General features: G+C 35.3%; 1 protein-coding gene across 4 annotated transcripts in view; it reads left to right on the top strand.

Moving 5' to 3' along the window:
• The window catches only part of RIC1 (RIC1 homolog, RAB6A GEF complex partner 1), a 136,714-nt gene that overhangs the window by 47,506 nt on the left and 72,008 nt on the right, over window positions 1-17,200 (top strand). For 3 of the 4 annotated variants that reach the window (XM_067744317.1, XM_067744316.1, XM_067744315.1), the window contains exon 3: window positions 13,252-13,331. The exons of the other annotated variant lie outside the window; for it this stretch is intronic. In XM_067744317.1, the coding sequence (XP_067600418.1) occupies window positions 13,252-13,331 (80 nt within the window). The remainder of the gene's footprint in view (window positions 1-13,251; window positions 13,332-17,200) is intronic. 4 annotated transcript variants of the gene reach the window in all.

A 17,200-nucleotide genomic window follows, 5' to 3' on the forward strand; every position in this document is an offset into this window, starting at 1 on the left:
AGGACCTGGACCCCTGGGAGGGACCTGTGAAAGAAGAAAGGTTTCCTCACCCTGGGAACCTCCTTCACCAGCTGGGAGGTCCACTGGGACAGATAGGGAGCTTCAGAGACGAATACAGGAGCCAGCTTATAGCCAGGTAGGGTAGAGGGAGACCAGCATAGACGGTCCTTGCACATTGGTGCACTTTCCAGCCCGACATGCAGGCCTGCCGGTATGTGCAGGGGCTGGATGCTGAAACTCGGGCTTCAGTGGACAGACCTGGTGAGGGGACTTGGTTTGTCTGTGCAGAGATAGCCTGAAGGGCCTGAAGTGTGGTCTGGGATGCAACTGGCACGGAGCGCAGGTCTGCCATAGGAGCCCCATTGTCAACACACGAAGGGAAGGGTGTGGGCCCACCATGGCAGCCTCATTGTCAGCATGCTCCCAGCGGGGCATGGCTGCAGCCACTGCGGACTTTAGAAATGTGCACCAGCAAGTTTTGGGAGCGTGCAAGTGCCACCAGAGTGGGTGTGCACGTGCAAAGGCAGGGCTGAAATCTGAGCAGATTACCAGCACTCCGATAGTGGGTGCAGGAGTGACTTTGGTGGGTTTTCGCACCAGTGGCGTTGTGAGCATGCACATCCCTGAGAAATGTATGAGTCTGTTGTTTATTGATGCTCCTGTAGCGGAGGCTGGTTTGAAGGCAGTGCCAGCAATATTGTACTTTGTGGGCGCACACACCGGGTGGCAGGTGATATCACGGAGTTGCACGTCCTGGTGGACAGCTCCTGGAGAAAAATACACAGAGGCCCCTTTCCTAGTGAGAGCTTTCCAGTCCTGCCTACCTCACACTGTAGCTTAGAACTGGATCTGGGGGCTTCTTCTCCAACAATTGGGGAGCAGACCCTGCTCCCAACAGGGCTGTGACAACCACAGAGCAAAGAAGAGGCCCCGCCCAACATCCAGTGCAAGCTCTGGTCACCACAACACAACCCGTCTGTCAAGGGGATAACGGCCAGAACATGGCAGGCATCCATACCAAATACAGGCCTTGCACCAAAAACACTGGACTCACACAGGCTACACAGGGATGCTCCCAAATAAAAAACAGCCCTTTAAGACCACAGTAGATAACTGTTTCTCCTAAATTCAGAGAGAGAAATATGAGTAAAGTGAAAAATTGGAGGAACTACTCCCAATTAAAAGAACAAGAGAAATCCCCTGAAAGAACACAAAATGAAAGAAACCTCTCCATTCTACCAAACACTGAGTTCAAAAAGGAGGTAATAAAAATGCTAAAGAAATTAAGAAAGATTATTGATAGAAATGCAGATCACTGTAGCAAGGAACTAGAAACTATAAAGAGGAGCCAGTCAAAATTAGACAGTTCAATTGCCAAGATAAAAACTGAGCTAAAGGCAATGAACAGTGGACTAAATAAGGCAGAAGAATGAATAAGTGATCTGGATGATAGAATAACAGAAATCACCCAATCAGAACAGCAGACAGAAAGACAAGAGAAAAAAAAAATTGAAAGCAGCATACGAGATCTATGGGGTAATGTTAAGCCTTCCAATCTACGCATAATAGAGATCCCAGGAGAAGAAAGAGAAAAGAGGATTGAAAGTGTATTTGAAGAAATTATGGCTGAAAACTTCCCAAATCTAAAGAAGGAAACATATCTAGGTACAGGAAGCACAGAGGGTTGCAAACAAAATGAACTAAAACAGACCTACACTGAGACGTGTTATAATTAAAATGTCAGAATTTAAAGATGAAGAGAGGATTCTTAAGGCATCAAGAGAAAAACAGTCAGTCAGTTACAAGGGAACCCCCATACGGCTATCAGCTGATTTCTCTACAGAAACTTTGCAAGCCGGAAGGGAGTGGCAAGATATATTCAAAGTCATGAAAGGGAAAAATCTGCAACCTAGGATACTGTACCCAGCAAAATTATCATTTAGAGTAGAAGGGGAGATAAAGAATTTCCCAGACAAGCAAAAACTAAAAGAATACAGCAATACTAAACCTATCCTAAAAGAAATATTGAAAGGTCTTTTCTAAATAGAAAAGAAGCAAGACTCTATAAGAAAGAGAAATCACAATAGGAAAGGCAAGTACGTAAAGGGATTGTTTGATCACCTAAGGAAGCCAGTACATAGATTTTTTAAAAAATCAAAAAATTTTGTGAAAGTGATTATAATTACAATGAACAGCAAGAGGATAACATGAAGATGTAAAATAGGACATCAGAGTCACAAAATGTAGGGGAGGGGAGTAAGAAAATATAGATCTTTTAGAATGTGTTTGAACTTATATGACTACCTGTCTAAAGCAAGGAGATATAGTAATGGGTTAACATATTTGAAAATCAGGGTAACCACGAATCAAAAACACACAATAGATTACAAAAAATAAAAAGAAAAGAACTCAAGGATAATACAAAAGAAAACTGTCAACCCACAAAAGGAAAACAAAAAGAAGAAAGGAACAAAAGACAAATACAAAATCAACTGGAAAACAAGGTTTAAAATGGCAATAAAGACATATCTACTTATCAGTAATTACTTTAAATGTCAATGGACTAAATGCTCTGATCAAAAGACAGAGTGGCAGACTGGATAACAAAACAAGAACCTATAGCATGCTGCCTACAAGAGACCCACTTTAGGGTAAAAGGAACACATAGACTGAAAATGAGGGGATGGAAAAAGATACTTCATGCAAATCGACATGACAGGAAAGTGGGGGTAGCAATACTCGTATCAGACAAAATAGACTTCAAAGCAAAGGCCATAAAGAAAGACAGAAAAGGACACTATACAATGATAAAAGGATTAATACAAGAAGAGGATAGCATATGTTAACATGTATGCACCCATATGGGAACACCTGAATACATAAAACAAACACTCCTCTAAAGGTAGGTAATTTTATTGCTTCCACCATATAGTAGAGCTAACTATGGTAGACAGGTTAAAGCACCTGCCCCAGATTACATAAATACTATGTGCCTAAGATCACATCACTGATAATGGAATTCTAACCCATGAAGGCTGGTTCTAGAATTTGAAAGTCTTAATAATTTTGCCTTGCTGCCTTTCTCTGTTAGCATGGTTGTTTAATCTTACTAGCTATTATGGAATAAAGCTGAATCTAGGAGACGCTTTGAAATTTGCTTCTACAAAAAAAATCATTGATCGACTGTGTGAGAAGGATATACAGTTGTATGACCTATAGAGCAATACAGCATCACTCTCTGCACATTAAGTCAAAGCCAAAGCAGTCATCCCCATTTAATTTTCTTATGGCCTTCCCCCTGATCCCCAGGTATAGTCATTGTATGCTCTGACATGTCAGTATTAAAAATTCTAGTACTGTATCATCAACAGAACCACAGTCACCTCCTTATCAACTTGTACCTTAGAAAGAAATCTCACTGACACTGTTTTTTAATGGGGTGTGAGAAAGAAAATCCTTTACCATTTTAAGAATTGGCCCATAGCTTTTGGGAGTGTGCATTCTCTGAGCATCAGAAGTAGAATATCATTTTTGTAGACATGTTACCAGACCATAAATATCCTTACAGTTTTCCTCAGTTTTAGACAATTGATCTATATCCATGCGCAAGGAACATTAAAATGAATTTGAAGTACTGTCTCATTTCTAGGACTGTGTCTGGCAAATAGTAGCACCAGCATATTTAGGCATATGCGTAAGTATTTTTATTGAGGCTTTGCTTATAATAGGAAAAAACCTGGAGTCCCTTGGTTCTGTGTTCCCATCCAATCACCAGTATTTTGCTAAGTCCTGTCTCTAGTTTACTGCCATCCTCTTCTCTTTATTCTCATTGTCATTGCCTTAGCACAGGCTTTTAGTATCTTTTGTAGATTGCCTAGAACTCAAAACTTTCAGTTGCATTTTTTTGTCTACTTGAAATGCATCTAAATTATGCATAGCTATTCCTGAATCACAGCTTTTATTTTTTAAAATATTTATTTATTTATTTGGCTGTGCCGGGTCTTAGTTGTGGCACGCGGGATCTTGGTTGCAGCATGTGGGATCTTTAGTTGCAGCATGCGGGGTCTTTAGTTGAGGCATGCGAACTCTTAGTTGCGGCATGTGGAATCTAGTTCCCTGACCAGGGATCGAACCCGGGCCCTCTGCACTGGGAGCTTGGAGTCTTAGCCACTGGACCACCAAGGAAGTCCCACTTATATTATTCTTACTTTAAACCTTTTGGTGGCTTCCCATTGCATTCAAAATGTGTTCCAAACTTCTTAGCCTAGTATTCAGAGCATCTTGTGATCTGGCCTCTACCTGCCATTCCAACTCTATTTCTCATTGCTACTCTTAATATTCTCTTTCACACCCAGCTAAATGGAAATGTAGATTGTTTTGCCACAACATGAGTTACTGTGACATGAATTAGAATATAATTTATTTATAAATAAGGGAAAGACATCAGTTTAATTTAGAATTCCTGTTGTTTCATTGTGATTTTTTTTCCTGTTCCCAGCATGTTAATGTATTGAGTCACCAAATAACAGCTGAAAGCAAAGTATTATAAGAGAGTGGAATACAGCAAATTGTAGAGGAGTACAGTGTTCTAAATAGTACCCATTCATCTCTCTTTTTTTTTTTCTTTTTTTTTCCCATCTTGGTGTGACCAGACACTGTTTTGGAAGTGATTACTCTGCTATTCTCCTGGATCTCTTTGAATTTTGCTCTTGTCTCCATAACTTGGTGTCTTTAAATCATACTATTTATACTTCCTTAAATTATACTATTTTTGTTAGGGTTGTTATTTTTCACAGTTAACCATTGTCTTCAAAATGGTGGCTCAAAACAGCCATTTGTTTACTCTCATTCTGTGATTTGCACTGGGTTTGGTCAAATGGTTCTCCTGATCTCACCTCTAGTACTGATGTGGCTACAGTCATTTGACAGCTCCACTGATGCTGGATAGCCCCTTAGTTACATATCTGGTAGTTGACTGTAGCTGTCTGTTCTGGTTTCTTTGTGACCTCTTATTTTCCAGTAGGCTAGATAAGGCCTTTCTTGTGATGGTAGAAGCTTTTCAAGAAGCAGAAGTTTCTAAGTCGAACCATCACTTCCATTCCTCTTTTCTAAATAGCTTTATTGAAGTACTGTTGATATACAATAAATTGTACATGTTTGAAATGTACAATTAGATAAATTTTGAAACCATAACTACAGTCAAGATAGTGAACAGATCCATCACAGGTTTCCTTGTACCCTTTTGTAATTCCTCCATCCTGCCATGATTCACCTCCCTCTAAAACCAATTACTGATTTGCTTTCTGTCACTACAGATTACTAGAGTTTTAAACAAATGGAATCATACAGTATGTGCTATGACATTTTTCTAATTTCTTTTACTCAGCATAATTTTGAGATTCATGCATGTTGTCATGGATCAGTAGTTAATGCTGAGTATCTTATTGAATATAACACAGTTGGTTTATCCATTTATCTGTTGATGGGCATTTGAGTTGTTTATAGTTTTGGCCTATTTTAAATAAAAGTGCTATGAACATTCATGTACAAATCTTTATATGGGCATATATTTCCTTTTATCTTGGGTAAATAGCCATGAATGGAACAGCTAGATCGTAAGGTAGGTCCCTTATGTTTAACTTTTTAAGGACACGCTAAACTTTTTACGAAGCAGTTGTACCATTTTACATTCCTACCAGCAGGGTACAAGAGTTCTCATTCCTCTTTGCCAACCTAAGGTGTGCCTTTTTAATTTTAGCTATTCTAATGGCTGTGTGGTGGTATCCCATTATAGTTTTAATTTACATTTCTCTAATAACTAATGATGTTGAACATCTTTTCATTTGTTTATTTGCCATGTGTGTTTTCTGTGGTAAAGTGTCTTTTCAGATCATTCGCCCATTTTATTTATTGGGTTCTTTGCTTTCTTATTGTTGAGTTTCTAGAGTTCTTAGTGTATTTTGGATTCAAGTCCTTTATTACACATATGCTTTACGAAGAATTTCTCCTAGTATGTTACTTGTCTTTTCATTCTCTTAACACTATTTTTTGAATGCGTGAAGTACTTAATTTTGATGATGTCTGGTTCATTAGTTTATTTTTTAATGGCTCTTATCTTCTTCCTATGCTTTCTTCTAGAAGTCTTATGATTTAGGTTTTATATTTAGGTCTCTGATATATGTTGAGTTAATTTTTATATATGGTGCAGGATATGGATCTAAGTTAATTATTTGCATATTGATATTCAGTTGTTCCAGCACCGTTTGTTGAAAAGGTTATCCTTTCTATATTGCATTTCTTTTGCATCTGTGTCATAAATCTGTTGTCCACATGTATGTGGGGTTTTGTCTGTGTTCTCTATTCAGTTCCATGATATATTTGTCTGTGTTAATACAGTATTACTTTTGATTACTCTAGCTTTGTAATAATTTTTGAAATCACGGTGTGTTACTTTTTCAACTTTGTTTTCAAAGTTGTTTTCAGTGTTTTAGGACCTTTTGTTTCTGTATGAATTTTAGCATCAGCTTGTCGGTTTCTATGAAAATACCTGCTGAGATTTTGACTGGCATTGCATTGGATATGTGGATCCATTTGGGGGGAGTTGTCATCTTAGCAGTATTGAATCTTCTGACCTATGAACAACATATATCTCTTCCTTTATTTAGATATTTTTAACTTTGTCAATGTTTTGTTATCAGTGTACAAGTATTTCACATCTTTTGCCAGGTTTATCCCAAAGTATTTTATATTTTTTGATGTTTTTGAAAACAGTATTTTAATTTGCTGATTGTTCACTGATAGTATATAGAAATGCAGTTGATTTTTCTATTGATCTTGTATCTTGCAACCATGCTAAACTCAGTTATTCTAGTACTGTTTTTGTAGATTGCGCCAGATTTTCTGTATAGACAGTGACGTCAAAAAACAGTTTTACGTTTTTCCTTTCCAATCTGGATCCTTTTATTTCTTTTTCTTGCCTGATTTTATTGGTTAGACTGTCCAGTACAATTTTGAATAGGAGGAAAGCATTTAGTCTTTTACCATTAAGAATCATGTTATAGGGGCTTTCCTGGTGGCGCAGTGGTTAAGAATCCACCTGCCAATGCAGGGAGCACAGGTTCAAGCCCTGGCCCGGGAAGATCCCACATGCTGCAGAGCAACTGAGCCCGTGTACCACAACTACTGAACCTGTGCTCTGGAGCCCACAAGCTACAGCGACTGAGCCCGCGTGCCACAACTACTGAAGCCCGTGTGCCTAGAACCTGTGCTCCTCAACAAGAGAAGCCACCGCAATGAGAAGCCTGCACACCGCAATGAAGAGAAGCCCCCGCTCGCCGCAACTGGAGAAAGCCCATGCACAGCAACAGAGACCCAGTGCAGCCAAAGATAAATAAATAAATAAATATTAAAAAAAGAAGAAGAATCATGTTATAGATATTTTGTAAATCCCCTTTATCAAGTTGTGGAAATTAACCCTCTCATTAATTTGCTGAAAATTTTTAATTAGTAATGTTATATTGGATTTTTTCTAATGTCTTTCCTGCATTTATTGAGACTATCATACTATTTTTCTTTTTTAGTTTGTTAATATGGTAACTTACATTTATAGATTCTTGAATGTTAAACCAACCCTGCATTCCTGGATAAACCCCATTTACTTATGATGTATTAATACATTGTTAGATTTAATTTGCTAAAACTGTTTATAAATTTTACATCTGTGTTAATAAGCGATATTGGCTGGTAGTTTCTTTTCCTCATAATGTCTTTGTCTTCTTTTAGTATGAGGGTAATGCTGGCCTCATAAAATGTGATCAAAAGTGTTCCCTCTTTGTTGGTTTTCTAGAAGAGTTTGTGTTGAATTGATATCTCTTTTCTAAGTATTTGATAGAATTCACCAGTGATAGCATGTGGGCCTAGAGTTTTGTTCTGCTTTGTGGAAAGGATTTTAATTGAAATTTCAATTTCTTTAGTAGATATAAGCCTATGTAGGGTACCTCTTTCTTTTCAGTACGATTTAATAGTTTGTGTCTTTAAAGGAACCCATCCATTTCATCCAAGCGGGAAATTTACTGTCATAAAGTTATTCACAGTACTCCCTTGTTATTTTAATATCTGTAGAATATGTAGTGATGTCACCTCTCTCATTTCTGATAGTGGTTATTCTCTTTCTTTTTTTCCTGGACAGTATGACTAGAAGTATATCGATTTTAATGGTCTTTAAAAAAAAAAAACAGATTTTAATTTCATTGATTTTATTTTTGTTTTCTACTTCACTGATTTCTATGCTGATCTGTATTATTTCCTCTATTTTTTTTTTAATTTGTTTACTTTGGGTTTCATTTGCTCATCTGTTTCTTGTTTAAAGTAGAACCCAAGGTCACCGATTTGGCATTTTTCTTTTTTTCTAATACAGGTATTTGAAGCTATAAAATTTCCCTTAAGTACTGCTGTAATAACACCCCACAAATTTTAGTATCCTTTATTTTTCTAAATTTCTGTCTTGATTTCTTCTTTTATTCATGAAGTATTTACAAGCATATTATTATTATTATTATTATTTTTCGGTATGCGGGGCTCTCACTGTTGTGGCCTCTCCCGTTGCGGAGCACAGGCTCCGGACGCGCAGGCTCAGCGGCCATGGCTCACGGGCCCAGCTGCTCCGCGGCATGTGGGATCTTCCCAGACCGGGGCACAAACCCATGTCCCCTGCATCGGCAGGCGGACTCTCAACCACTGTGCCACCAGGGAAGCCCTACAAGCATATTATTTAGTTTCCAAATATTTGAGAGTTCTCCAGAAATCTTATGTCATCAATTTCTAGTTTAATTCTGTTGGGGTGAAGGAACATATATTATACATGTTTTATTTTTATATATGGTAAGACCCCAACATAGATTGCTATTATTCTTGTTTAAAAAGTCAGTTTAGGGCTTCCCTGGTGGCACAGTGGTTGAGAGTCCGCCTGCTGATGCAGGGGACACGGGTTCGTGCCCCGGTCCGGGAAGATCCCACATACCGCGGAGCGGCTGGGCCCGTGAGCCATGGCCGCTGAGCCTGCGTGTCCGGAGCCTGTGCTCCACAACGGGAGAGGCCACAACAGTGAGAGGCCTGCGTACCCCCCCAAAAAACACAAAAAAACCCCAAAAAAACAAAAAAAAAAGTCAATTTACCACAGTCATACCTGAGGACTACCTTCCTGAGCATTCTAATCAATGCCCTGTGCGTTATGAGTTTCCTCAGTCTTACTGGTGGGACAGGGACTGTTTTCTGGACTGTTGGAGCACCATGCACTGTTCCCTTTACTAATCCTTTTGGTTTCTCTTCTGCCTTGGTAGTATCCTCACATGCATGTGCTTATTGGTGCTCTTTGATTCTTTCTCCATGCAGCTCTCTTGACTCTGGTACTCTGTCATATAAATTTTGTTAGTGCCTTGTTCTTCCTGGACTCTCAACATCGTCTTCTCAACTCAGGGAGTCTGCCAGGCTCTGTCTCTATTCCCCTTCTCAGTGCTGTGACCTGGAAACTCAAGAGAGTAAGCTGGAACAATCATAGAACTCACCTGAGTTGTTTTCCATGTGTCAGAGATCACTAGCCTTCATTGCTTGTCAGTGTTTTGAAAACCATCGTTTCATATATTTTGTTTGGTTTTTGGTTGTTTGTTTCAGATGGAAGCACAAATTGACTTCAGCTTAATCCATCTTCGTTGGAAGCAGAAGTGTTTTTTTTTTTTAAGTATTTTGATATAAAACAATGTGATAGAACTAGTAATAATATAATAATTTTTGATGACTATTTGTATCAAAAGATATTCTTCACCTATCTTTGAGAGAATATGTTATTTATAACCATTTTTGTTATTTTTCATTTAACTATATTCATAGGTATGGATGTACAAAGTCTGAAAGAGTATACAAAAGTGTTAGATCATTATCTTATTATGCTTTGGGGTGAGTAATTTTATATACTTGAACATGTATAACAAAAAAATAAAGCTAAAAACAGAGAGCATCATTTATAAACCAGTGTAAAGAATTAAAAAATGCTAGTCTGTTATCAGCCTTATTTGAAACCTGATATGACAGTATGTTGGGATAGAAGATACATCTCTAAATCATCGAATCCTTCTCTCTTAAGTTATTACAGAAATCTCTGTGATGCCGTTATTCAAGTCATTGGAGCCAGATGCATAAATCTGTCCTATTCTTTATGGTAAAAATGGTATATGCTGAGGAAGAAATGCACTATGACTTGGAATTCTAAACTATCTGGTGAATTCATGTACAAAAAAGTATTTGGGTTGGTAGAGGAAAGTATTGGGATGCTGCCTACAGGTTAAGCATTAGTTATATATAGCAGTTGATTTGTCTCATGACACGGTTAGATTTAAATTACTCCTGTTTACAGAAGTTTACTATTTGTAATATATATGTCATGCATCAGTCATAAAATAATTTAAAAATACATTTAATTTGGGGTGGCAAGTGAAAACTTCCCAAATGCCCAAACAAAGCAGAATAGAAACAGGCAGTTAATAATAATAATGATAACCGTATCAACTACCACCACCACCTGTAGAATTCAATCTCTTCTTTTTAAAATGTGGAATTAGGTGAGGTAGTTTGCCTGGTTTTTTAAAAGCTCTGTTACTAGATTTGCAATTGAAATAAATGATGTGAAACTTTAATATTCATACCTCTCTGACTGATAATTTGTTGCATTATTAATATCCTTTTACATTATTGTTTCTAGTTCTTCTAAGTAGCATTAGTAGAGACAAGGCTGTCTCTTCCAGCCTCTATTTAAGTAGTGATTTTCTTTTATCCTCTCAATACCTTTATCCTTATGACCTTATGGCCCTAATTCATGGATAGACAAAAGAAGGGGACATAAAGACTTGTCATATAAGTTGCCTACAGATTGTTGGGCCTCTGTAATTAAAGGCACATAATCCAGTAATATACCTTGGAGAAAGAAAAAAATATTGTTAAGATAGGGATAACAGGAAAGAGAACTTCGAAGTTCTTTATTTTGTCTTTTCATTAACTTAGAAAAGTTAGTTTTGGGGTGTGTGCGTGTGTTTATGGATGTATACTCAAAGAAGGTATTGGTATTGTTGCCTACAGAGTAAGCAGTAGTTATATACTTTTTTGCAGTATTTTAGGGATAGGAAGAGAAGGGCCATCATAACACTGCATAAAAACAGTTTTGGTATAGATACACAAAGATGCTACTTTTTAAGGATGATCATGTTTTTGCTACCAAAACTTTTTAAGTTGTTCAAAGGCAGGACTGTTCATGAAATTATCACTGATGAATGTCATTGAGATCTGGAAATAAATAGCATTTAATATACATGCAAAGCCATAGAAACTTGGTAAAGATCATTGATACAGAATACCAAAATAGTAAATCAAGCCATTATTTGTAATCTGATCTAGTATACTGTCTATATAAAATTTCTAAATGCTGGTGCAAAGTGATGCTGTGTTTTTCCTGGCATTATAGTCTTCTAAGCACTTGTTAAAATTCTGAGTACATTATTAGCATTTGATATTCTGAAATGTTGAACTTTTGACCTTGAGTGACTGATATTCAGACAGTGGTTGTATGTTATTCATCTAAGTACTAGACCGTATTATTTTACTTTTCTAGCCCCTGTAACAGTAGAGTTTACACATTTTAAACAGTCACTAATCTATATAGGGGTCATGATGTCTGAAACTTTCAATATGGTTTGATTTGAATCCATTTTCTTTTTGATCCCATAGTTTTCACATTAGGAGAATAAAAAATTGCACATGAGTAATTAGAATGATGATCTTTTCTGAAGGATTTTAACCTTTTTTCTTTTGTATCCCAATATGTTGAATTAGAGTTTTGGAATACATTAACATATTAAAGTTTATAGCTTAGAAACAAAACACCTGGCTTTGCTGAAGAAATTGAGTATTTCCTCTGGCATTCCTTTATGTGAAAAACAGAAAACCAGTACTGGAAAGAAACTTGAAACTTTGAATAATTTTTTCAGTTTCTTTAGTTCTACTTTGGGTAAAAGCCCTCCTGCCTCTAAAATGATAAGAATTCAGTGTGAATATAAAGAAGTTTGGGTAAAACATTGCCACTTCACTCTGTTAATGCCTGAAAATGTTTGTTTAGAAAAAGCTAAATATTGTATTTATATAAATGTAAAATGGTTGTTTGAGCTTTACAAGTCAGATATGTGCCATGATCATATTATGGCACTGTTTGTTTTAATATAATTTATATATATATTTTAATTGAAATATAGTTGATTTACAATGTGTGTTAATTTCTGCTGTACAGAAAAGTGATTCTTATACATATACATACGTTTTTTAATATTCTTTTCCATTATGGTTTATCACAAGATATTGACTATATTTCCCTGTGCTGTACGGTAGGACCTTGTTGTTCATCCATTCTATGCATATCATGTTTGCATCTGCTAATCCCAAACTCACAATCCATCCCCCCCACCCCCCCATCCCCCGGCAGCCACAAGTCTGTTCTCTATGTCTCTGAGTCTGTTTCTGTTTTGTAGATAAGTTCATTTGTGTCATATTTTAGATTACATATATAAGTGATATCATATGGTATTTGTCTTTCTCTTTCTGACTGACTTCACTTAATACAGTTTATATTTTTAAAACATTTTATTAACTTAGAAAAATTAGCTGATGTTCAAATTTTTTAAGTTGGAGGTTTGCTCTGTTTTTACTTCTGTCTTGATATATTTTGTAGTAAATCAGAGGCTAATTGATTGATTTTGAAATGTATAAAATATGTTATTCTGAAGTTACACTATATAAACTTTGAGTAGAGTCAAGAATTTCATCATACTTACTATTTGGTGACATAATTGCTTTAAAAACTCAGAAAAATTATTTGCCGTATTATTCCAGAGTTTAAAACGTTCTGTATATTTTGCAAAATAATCATCTATTATTGAATAATAAAGTTATTTTAGAATATTAATGTCTACAGCATGTTATGAACTATTGATTTCAATTACCCATGAAATATTTTGAAATCTGTAAATCCCTTTCATGAGTTACTTTAAACAAGATGGATTATATTGAAGCAAAGTGATTTTTTTATTTGCATAATTAAGCTGTAGCTCTTCAAAAGGGGGTTCTTGAAGTGTTTTCAAAGTAACAATATATAAAATTAAGATTACAGTCATAGCCTTACCCTTTAATTCATGGTAAATAAAATTTATCTTTCAGACGGCAAATGGCTACATCTTGTTTTTTCATATAACATCTACAAGAGGGGACAAGTACCTTTATGAACCAGTGTATCCCAAGTAAGTTTGTTGTCTTTCATTTTTTAAATATTTGATTTGCATACTTTGTATTCACAAAACATTACAGTTTGGGGTTGTCTCAAGTGCTAAGCCAGCATTTCCAAAACACTGTTTTAAAGATTACCAGGTCTTTGAACTGCTGTCACTTGAATAAAGAATTCTATAATTAAATAAGTCTGAAAATCTTGGATGGATGTACTATCTCCAGAATTACTATTAAAATACTCCCGATCTAGCATCCTTTAGTCTTTATTGGGGATGTATGAGCTAAGATCATGAGGGGAAGAGGTGAAGTGTCAGTAAGCTATACGTACTTTTTCCTGTACATTTTAGTGTATGCATAGAAAAAATATGTACCCCAAACAGTGGGTTACCTCTTGATTAGAATTTGAGGGAACTTGGACTTTTGATCTTTAATCTGTGTTCTGTATGTTTTGCATTGTTTTTTTTTCCTTTTTTGTTATTTTCCTTACTTGTGAAACAAGAGAACATTTTATTGAAAGACCTTTTGAAATAAAAGAACATGTAATGTAATTTTCAAGTATTTCACCTTTTTAAAAAACGATCAAGCCATTAAAACTGGATGAAAATATAAATGAATTATTTATCACATTTCTAGATGATAGAAGACAGAGGTTATTAGTTATATAAGTAATTAAAGGGAAAATAGATTACATTATATGAAAGTTTAAATTTCTGAAAATTAACAGAAAAAAAAAAGACCAACATTAAAAGGGCAGATAACAAACTGGGGGAAAATTTTGCAGTAAACAAGACCAAGGCTTACTGTTTTTTATATGAAGGGGTCATATAAATTGCTAAGAAACACAAAGATTTCAAAAGATAAATACGTAAAAGCAATCTCATAAGAGGAGATGTCATCCATTTTAATTCTCAATTTAGACATACTCTGAAAGATTTCAAAAGATAAATAGATAAAAGCAATCTCATGAGAGGAACTATCTCCATTTTAATTCTCAATTTAGACACTCTCCTGTAAATAAAAAGCAATAAACAGAATCACCTGTACTTAACTTGATTATTTTTTATACTATTATAGGTGGGCAGGGGACTATTATAGGTGGGCAGGGGAGGGAAATAACATCTCTTGAAACAGTGAAAAATACAATTTTCTTCCATTTGCCAACATGATTTACATATATTTAGAGTGTTTTGGAGTAGTATTTTGAGACTCACTTTTTGTTTTCCAGAGGTTTTAAAAAGTTTCTTACCTTTTAATTCTAAGACTCCAGGGCACACTGCTTAACTAAGTAGTAGTCCCAACAATGCATGAGCTATGCTGTGTTTGACTGTATATGTTAAGCTAAAGAACTAAGTAAAGAGCATTATTGTTTTGTTTTGTTTTTAAACTTGGATGTTCTTCCACTGTGTTGAAGAGTTTGAGTTTCAATATGTGGGCTCAATAAAATGTGTATTGCCTTAGAGCAGCATAAATAGAAATTAAGGGGGGATATAGGCTTTGGTGTCAGATAGACCTGGAATTGAATGTCAGTTCTGCTGCTTTTCAGCTGTATGTCTCCTATCAAGTTAAAATACCTCTAAAAACCTGAGTTTCCTCATCTGTAGAATGAGATAACAGTAGTAATTATTTTATAGGATTAAATGAGACCATGCATATTAAATGTTTAGGTAAGTGCCTAGCTTGTGGAAAAATTAATAATGGACAGCTGCTATTATTATTAATATATTTTTTCCCTCATCAAATTTTTACTTTATTTCTAATGTTTTAAGTGATTATATATATAAAGTGATTTTATACATTACATAAATTGTATATATTATATATATTTTTTTGTTTTTAACTTGATAATACACTTTTTTCAGAGTTTAACTTCTAGTAACTGTTACATAAAATCAAACAAAATCTCTTACATGGAAACAGTTTCGCAGAGCAGATTAGAATCAGCCTATTATGCATTTGTTTGCTAGACTACTTTCTAGTTCGGCTTTTTAGTCTAGTAAGTTTCTTAGTTTTTCTGTAGAACCTGTTTATAAAATGGGAATAAAAATATTTTCTTCAGTTGTTTGGAGGGTTATGTGAGTTTAGGTTTTTAAAACCTGATTTGAGGAGAGTTTTTTTTAAAATTTAGTTTTTATTGGGTGTAAGATAAGCTCAAGGATGTATTATACAATATACAATGTAGCCAATATTTTGTAATAACTGTAAATGGAAAGTAAATTGTATAAAAATTTTTAAAAACTAAAAAAATTTAGTTTTGAGAGTGTATCATCATCATCTGTGCCATTGTAAACACTTATGCAATTCAAGACACTATTCTAAGCACTTTTTCAAACTAACTTAATCCCTGTAGCAACCTGATGAGGTAGTTATGTACAGTAACTATACAAACTGCAGCACAGAGATGGCCAAGTAACTCACCCATAGTCATACACTAGTAAGTGACACAGTCAGGATCTAAACTTAAGTGTTGTAGCTTCAAAATCTGTGTATTTAAATTAACCACCAATACTACACTTCAACCCCGTGTGTCCATCTAGCCATCTACTACTTTGGGTTTTATTTGGGGAGTTAGGGAACCAAAAATGGATAAATGATCTGGAGTGGTTTATAGTAGTCCTGAAGAATAGAGACAGCATAATTGAGGCCAGTGGTTAGTCATCCTCTTCACAGTTTTAGAAACGCTATTGTCTCTTGCTTCTCTTCTCTAAATCTTATAAGTTCCTCCCATGAGTTTTTCTATAGTATCTCAACTTCCTTGTATTATGTGACAGCATCTTAACCTCAGACTGCCTCTTTTCCCATAGTGCTTCATCTTAGAACAGGTCAGATGCCCCCATAATCTTTCAGAGTTTCCACATAGTGTTGTTTCCAACATCCTTCCTGTTGATGGTGGGAGTCAGGCTTCAGCAATGGTTACAGTCTTATATTAAATGACTCTTTATGCCTCAAAGGTCATTTAGGTCATTTATTGTTTGATTAATGAATTTTCCATTTCTTTCATCCTTTGCATCTTTATAAATTCCATTCTATATTAAAATATTCCTTCATATTGGTTACACAGGCCAATGGATGGACTTATCCATTGAAGGGGTCATCTTGATGGCTTTTTCTTTCATGTCTTGTAACTTACAGTGCAATTAATGAAGGAAACTCTGTCAGGGATAAATCAGAAATAATTTGTGTTAAGCTTTAGAATATGTTCATGTGTTTATTTTTAAGTATGAGTTTGGTATATCTTGAAACTGCAAATCATATTTAATTTCATAATGAAAATAATTTCAACAAACATTTCATCATTATGTATACTACTTTGAGAGCAGAGATTTTTTTCTCCTTATTCTTTCTATCTTTCCACCTTATTGAGACCAGCCTTATTGAGGTTAGTGGTCTTTTAAAAAGAAAAGTTACTGTACTAAAATTCAGTATATTTAATTGTCAACTATTAAAGATGAAGATATTATCTTCTTCACTGAAAAAAATCACTCCAAAACAACTATCAAAATTCAGACATCCCACTCCCTCCCCAAGGCCAATATTTTTACCATCTGTTATGAATTAGTGCTAGGTGGGAAGCAAGAAGAGAATAATTAGTTGAAGTTAGCAATTTCTAACTTCAACACAACTTGCCTTTTCAAAAATCCTGCTTCTTGGGAACTATACTCAATATGTTACAATAACCTATAAGAGAAAAAAATCTGATAAATAACATATATATGATATATATATATATATACACATATATATTATATATACAACTGAATCACTGCTGTACACCTGAAACTAGCATAACATTGTAAGTCAATTATACTTCAATAAAATAAAGCTTCTTGCAGGAGAAACCTGCAAGTAAGGGAATATAAACATTTACTCAGTTACATCAAAGAGA

The sequence above is a fragment of the Pseudorca crassidens genome, chromosome 7, assembly GCF_039906515.1.
Source record: "Pseudorca crassidens isolate mPseCra1 chromosome 7, mPseCra1.hap1, whole genome shotgun sequence".
Taxonomy (NCBI): domain Eukaryota; kingdom Metazoa; phylum Chordata; class Mammalia; order Artiodactyla; family Delphinidae; genus Pseudorca; species Pseudorca crassidens.